This window comes from Sesamum indicum, linkage group LG1 (genome assembly GCF_000512975.1).
Source record: "Sesamum indicum cultivar Zhongzhi No. 13 linkage group LG1, S_indicum_v1.0, whole genome shotgun sequence".
Taxonomy (NCBI): Eukaryota; Viridiplantae; Streptophyta; class Magnoliopsida; order Lamiales; family Pedaliaceae; genus Sesamum; species Sesamum indicum.
In genome coordinates, this window is record NC_026145.1 from 11,804,472 (window position 1) to 11,810,480 (window position 6,009).

The window sequence follows — 6,009 nt, forward strand, 5'->3', positions numbered from 1 at the left end:
CTCCGTTTCGTTCCAACATCATGTTCCATGTCATCGTTTTTGTATTGAGAGAATTTGGTTTATGAATATAGAAGATACATACCAGTGCAGAACAACTCTAGATATTTTTACATGGTACAATCACACACCTATCCTAGTGTCTGTATGTGACTACATCAACTTAAGGCAATACTACTCAAGGGCAGTACCAAAAAGGCATTCGGAAGACATAGAGAAAGGAGATGGAGTAGAAACGATGAAAAGATGATGAAAAATGGCAACCGGTCTATAGATAATTTGTAGATTTTCGTTCACTGGTATCTGGGGCTGTACATGCAGCAGGTTCAACGGTAATTACGGTAGTTGGGGCTGTACATGCAGCTCTCAGCATGCGCTACTAGGTTTTCTGGTTGCGGTAGACGAGTAGCCAAACCTATACAGCAACGAAGGAGGCAAAGATTACGACAAGTCCGCTTAGAATAATACTACCGCATTGTACATGCTGTACAATGATCAGAACAAAGACATTACCAAGTTCATATGCTTTAGCTGCCACTTTTGCTGCGATCTGTGCCGAAATCTTTCTGATGTTTGCAAACGGTGGATATATGAGTCCTTTGTCTAAGTTCTCTTGGCTAACCTGTGCCGCTAATGCTTCCGCTGTTGTAAGAAAATGAGACGAAGGGCACAAATGAGATTTGTGAAAGAATTCAAATTGCACTTAGGTGTCTTCGCATCTGTAATTATTATACAGTATAAATATTGGGAACTTACAAGCTGCTAGAAGCATGTCGTCATGGACGCGGATGGCACCGGAGATTATCAAACCAAGACCAAGCCCAGGAAAGATGTATGCATTATTTGCCTTGACAAAGAAATTAATGCTGATGTCAGTGTGAAAGTTCCGTAAACAAGTTTTAGTTAGTTTTGGAGGTTTAGACGGAACCTGGCCAGATGCGTAAAATGTGCCGTTATATTCAACCGGACTGAATGGACTCCCACTAGCGAAAATGGCTCGACCCTAAACCACGAATAGAAGATAAATTATATCACGTCTTGATAATTGCAAATTTAAGACAATGAAATTGACTGGTTACCTCACTCCATGTATAAGCTTCTTCAGCCGTACATTCCGACTGTGAGGTTGGGTTGGACAGAGCAAGAATAACGGGTTTCTGAAAGCCGATAAAATTGTGAGTTTGGATAAGTCTGAGTTTTCATTTTGGCTGCAGGACTTTAAAAATAATGTGAATCTATATTAAATGTTGTACCTTGTTGAAGTATGTCATCGCCTGAACGACTTCTTTTGTGAAGGTTCTTCCTGCTCCCGAAGATCCTATCAGCACTGTCGGTTTAATGGCCTGTCAAAACAAGAAAGATAAGAATTCCGGCATTCTAGTTTGCTTCCATGTTCAAGAACCAGCTCTCGTCTGAGTACCACCCGCACACACACGCTCAAATGGGAAGAAACAGAGTTTGAGAGAGAGATCACACCTTGACGGCATCTAACAAGGTGCGGACTGGTTCGTGTTCATGGGCCCAGGGCCTCTTGAAATGTTGGAGTGACTCCATACGAGACCTAACGATCAAACCCTACAGAAAAATTCTGGGTGTTTAATATCACAGATGGATTTAGAAGAATGTAAGTATAAAAGGAAAACAATTGAGACTTTTAGTACCTTAGAGTCGACGAGCCAAATCTTCTTGCGGGCCTCTTCCAACGGGACATTAGTCTGCATGCAAAAAGGGAGTACAAATTTCAGTGAAAACTGTGCTCTAGGTCGACTTCTAATCATTCGGAAGACATAAATGCTTGACATTCTTTGACCTGTTTCGAGATCTCGAGAGCTATGAGTTCAGCAATACCAGTGCCAGCCTGCATTATTAACATATGAAATGGAACAGATTTAGTCGTTGGAAAAAACATCCAAATCCGAATTGTTTACCATTTAGAATCTAATTGTCGTTCATTTAATATATGGAAAACAGCATAGTGAGATAAGTAACGAGAATGAACCTCTCCAGCTCCAAGGAACAAGAATTTATGATCAGCCAAGGTGCCCCCAACTAAATTCAGTGATGCCATAAGCCCAGCAAGGACCACCGACGCTGTACCCTGATGCAAGAAAAATATATGCCAGAATTAATAACCCTTTTCCCAAAGCACTTTCACGGAAATGAATGCGTGCAGAAGAAAGACGGCAAAGAGTAGAAATAAATTACCATACAAAGTATTACAGATATGCCTTAATATATTTCTGAAACAATTATAGCAAGGCATAAATAGTATAGAGTTACCTGAATATCATCATTGAAGACAAGATGTGTAGTTCCATACTTGGCAAGGAGATCAAAAGCATTGTGATTTGCAAAATCTTCAAACTGCAGAATCATCAGACAGAAAATGACGCTAAGAGTTTAAGAATCAAAATTGCAAAACAAATGGGTAAAACATGAGTTTAACTGCTGAGAAAAGATTAACCTGGATAAGGACTTTTTCTCCATAGTTTTGTTTAACTGCAGTCATAAATTCGTGGAGAAGTTCGGCATACTCCTGTTTATGAAGATAAACCACTTCAAGTTAGCAGAAAAAGATACGACTGCTTTTAAGATATACTGCAAGGAGGTAGCATGATTGGGGGACGGATTGTTAACCTGCCCTGTTGCCCTTCTTCTTCTAAGCCCAATGTAAAATTCATCGTTTAACAACTGCTCGTTATTTGTTCCCACATCAATGGTCACCGGCAGGCACTGGAATGGACCAAAAATTTCAAAAGTTTTAGATTCAAAATAAACGAAAATAGCATGTCGATAGCAAGCAGAGACAGTTATGATCTTAAAACAATAATAAAAATAGCTTTTACAAAGTCCTGAGTTTGGATCCACCTTAGCCAAACATCAACAAGAACAAAGAGTTCGAGGTGATTACGGGCTCTCCATACGAAAATTTAGACACAAAAAAAGGAGAAACAACCAGTGCATGAATCATAGATCCACTTTTGACATTCAGGTACTTACGGCAGAAGGACGGATGCCACCAAGAGCTGAATATAATGAAAGCTTTCCTACAGGTATTCCCATTCCCTGGTGATATTAAAAGATTTAGAGTGTTAGAGCAGATCATATGCTAGTCACTACATGCAAGGAGCATACATATATAATGAAATTGTAAGCCAGTTGCCCAAAATAGTGAGGAAACTCGTCTTGGAAACAAAAGGAAAGAAAAGAACAGATTAAGTTACCTGGCAGCCAAGATCTCCAAGTCCCAAAATCCGCTCTCCATCTGTGACCACAATAACCTGAATTTTCTTCTCAGGCCAATTTTTCAATACCTCAAGAATTCTTCCCCTGCAACATGCTACCAAGAATCAGGTTAAAGTGTTTAAAGAAAGCTTCCAGCAGCAAATCTGTGACGTAACATATTACTGGAATGAAACATACTTCTCTTTCAGACTGATGAAGAGACCCTGGGGTTGCCTGAAGATACTGCCGTACTTTTGGCATGCTTCACCTACGGTCGGAGTGTAGACAACGGGAAGCAGCTCCTCAACATTGTCGATGAGAAGCTTGTAGAAAAGTCTCTCGTTTCTCTCCTGAAGATGACAGCCAAAAAAGTTAAACATGAGCCTCTCAACATATAGCCATATATATACAAGGATGCAATCTTGAATATTCACAAAGCAGTTTAGAGCTTTTTTATTTTATGAATCATCACACTTTGAAGAGTTGTGAATAAAATCAATAAATCAAGGGAATCACATAATTATATAATTACCTGAAGATCCATCATAGCCATGTACCTCTGCAGAGGTACTTGGTACTGGCGCATGTTGTGCATCATTTTTTTAACCTACTCAGAAGAGGGCAAAAATGTAACCAAATAGTTACCAATGTCAGAAACAAAAAAAGGTTAATAATGAGTTGTTAAGGAAACTTTGAGAGTCTATTATGTCAACCTGGAGTTGTTGGCTGATAACCACTGGTGGGAGAAGACCACGTAAAAAGTGGGCATCCCTCTCTTTCTCTGTAAACGCAAGGCCTTTGTTGTAGTGGGGATCTCGCAACAACGGATATCCACTGTAAGCCAAATAGAGAGATTACAATGAAATACCTCATATCCGGTAAACAAAAACATGTCATGAATATTAACACAGTGCCACAGTTGACATAGGAAAAACACAAAAGATTAGCATACCACCAACACTGCAATATTAAACGAATTATATTTTTCATTTGTATGCACATTATTATTTGAGAAAGCTCAAAATTGTTAAATTTTCAGTAAATATTGCTACTAGATCACCATAATTTCGCTGGTGATACTAACAATGGATGCCCGATATCTCTCTATGCTAATGTTAGGATAATCACGCACTTAGTTCCATACACAATGATAATTATCTAACATAAGTGCATGAGGCATGTTACAATCGCGCTAAACGACATCAAGTAAATAAAACACTGCAAACTGAAACTATTATTTTTGGATTGCAGACAAATGGAGCAACCTAAAGCATATACAGATTTCAAATTATCTCCAGGCCCACTACCTAACAAGTATACAAACATAAGACATGCCACTCCAAAATACCAAAAAGGAGGTTTAAGATCTGCATTAGGTGCACAAAATGTGAAGACTAATCAGTAAAAAGAGAAAGAGATACAGAAAAGAATTTAAAAAGAACTTAACATAGATATCATCGATGCTTTCTAGAAACCTCAAGAACATCATCACAAAGAAGATTGATTCATCACCTAGCAACAGTGACAGTCCATGGGGTGATGTAGTGATCCTCCGTGGCGCTATCCTCACCGTACACGTCCTCCACGCCACCACCAACGGTGGATTTTGATTCATTCTCAGTCAGTGATGGTGATGACGACGAGGGAGCATTTTCTCTCATCTCCTTCAAAGTATTCTCCATCAGAACACTGACGTTTCGATCTCCTGGCTTGCCATTTGGAGTAACTGAAGCTACCACCATTGGTGGGGCTGATATCTTTCTCTGTGTAGACTGTGTCAAGTTTCTGGACACCCCAGAAAGAGAATTGTTCTGAACATAAAATTCAAAAACCAAATATTCAGGAAATCAAGAATTAACAAAAGGATCTTTCTTGTTTTTTTTTTTTTTTTTTTTTTTTTTTTTTTTTTTGGGGGGGGGGGGGATGTAACAAGGGTGGCCTATAATTTGCAAGAAAAATCAGATTTTTGCAACTTTTCTTGAAATGGGTATTTTCTAAACTGAGAATCATGAAACGGGTCGAGCTCATTCCCATAATCTAGGATCCACAGAAAAAATCAAACAAGAAATCAACAAAATCAACAGAAACAGTGAAACAGGGGCCAACTCAAGAAATTAAGACAAAAAAAAAAGATACTGGGAAACAGATTAAAGGTTGGTGAAGAAGAAGAATTTGGGTTTAAATTACCAGAAAACTGCTTCCATTCAGCGAAAACATGGTGGCAGAAGATTGAGAAGGTGGAGTCTTGGGTCTGTATGTGTAGCTGTTCTTAAGACAGCGCAAACGGAAAGGATAGAGAAGAGAGGAAAGAGAGAGTATGGTAAGGTTAGCTCTCCTTCTTATGCGAAATCAAGCTTCCTCTCTCTCCACCTCTCTCTCTCCTACTTGTCCTTTCGATTTTGCTTTATATCAGGGAATTTCACCAAGATTTGTGACTTGTTCTCTGCTCCCCTGTTTCTTGTTTATATATAATATTAATTGTTTATTTAAGGCCATGTTTGGCTATATTTTTATAAAAAAATTATATTTTTGTCATTCGAATTATAATTATTTTTATATTATAATTTAAACTTTTTTTATATTAATTTATCATTTCAACTTCGCAAAATTTGCAATTTATCATATATGACTGTATTTTATTAATTTTGTTCTATCGAAAAAACATCACATCTTATGTATATGTGAGAGTTATCACACCAAATAACCCTTAAATATCATATGTACACTGTATGTGATGTTTTTCAACCAAAAACTTGACCGAAAATAAATTATAAATGACAAAGTGCA

General features: G+C 38.1%; 1 protein-coding gene across 1 annotated transcript; it reads right to left on the reverse strand.

The window, feature by feature from the left end:
- Positions 1 to 5,661, reverse strand: LOC105163711 (NADP-dependent malic enzyme-like). The gene is made up of 20 exons (XM_011082156.2): positions 5,410 to 5,661; positions 4,735 to 5,033; positions 3,936 to 4,056; positions 3,755 to 3,829; positions 3,421 to 3,572; positions 3,222 to 3,327; positions 2,998 to 3,063; positions 2,635 to 2,730; positions 2,462 to 2,533; positions 2,278 to 2,361; positions 1,997 to 2,095; positions 1,808 to 1,855; positions 1,659 to 1,712; positions 1,474 to 1,572; positions 1,251 to 1,340; positions 1,077 to 1,154; positions 926 to 1,000; positions 754 to 844; positions 511 to 639; positions 1 to 412 (listed from the first exon to the last, which is right to left on the reverse strand). Exons 1-20 carry the CDS (start codon positions 5,437 to 5,439, stop codon positions 324 to 326), a joined length of 1,953 nt encoding a protein of 650 aa, XP_011080458.1. The 5' UTR covers positions 5,440 to 5,661; the 3' UTR covers positions 1 to 323.

Bases quoted from the DNA above. Each gene is read 5' to 3' on its own strand.
- LOC105163711 (XM_011082156.2), bottom strand. From the start codon at position 5,439: ATGTTTTCGCTGAATGGAAGCAGTTTTCTG. The intron at 3,573-3,754 runs GTAATTATATAA...TGTCATCTTCAG, and splicing joins TGGCTATGATGGATCTTCAG to GAGAGAAACGAGAGACTTTT. The intron at 3,328-3,420 runs GTATGTTTCATT...AGCATGTTGCAG, and splicing joins TTCATCAGTCTGAAAGAGAA to GGGAAGAATTCTTGAGGTAT.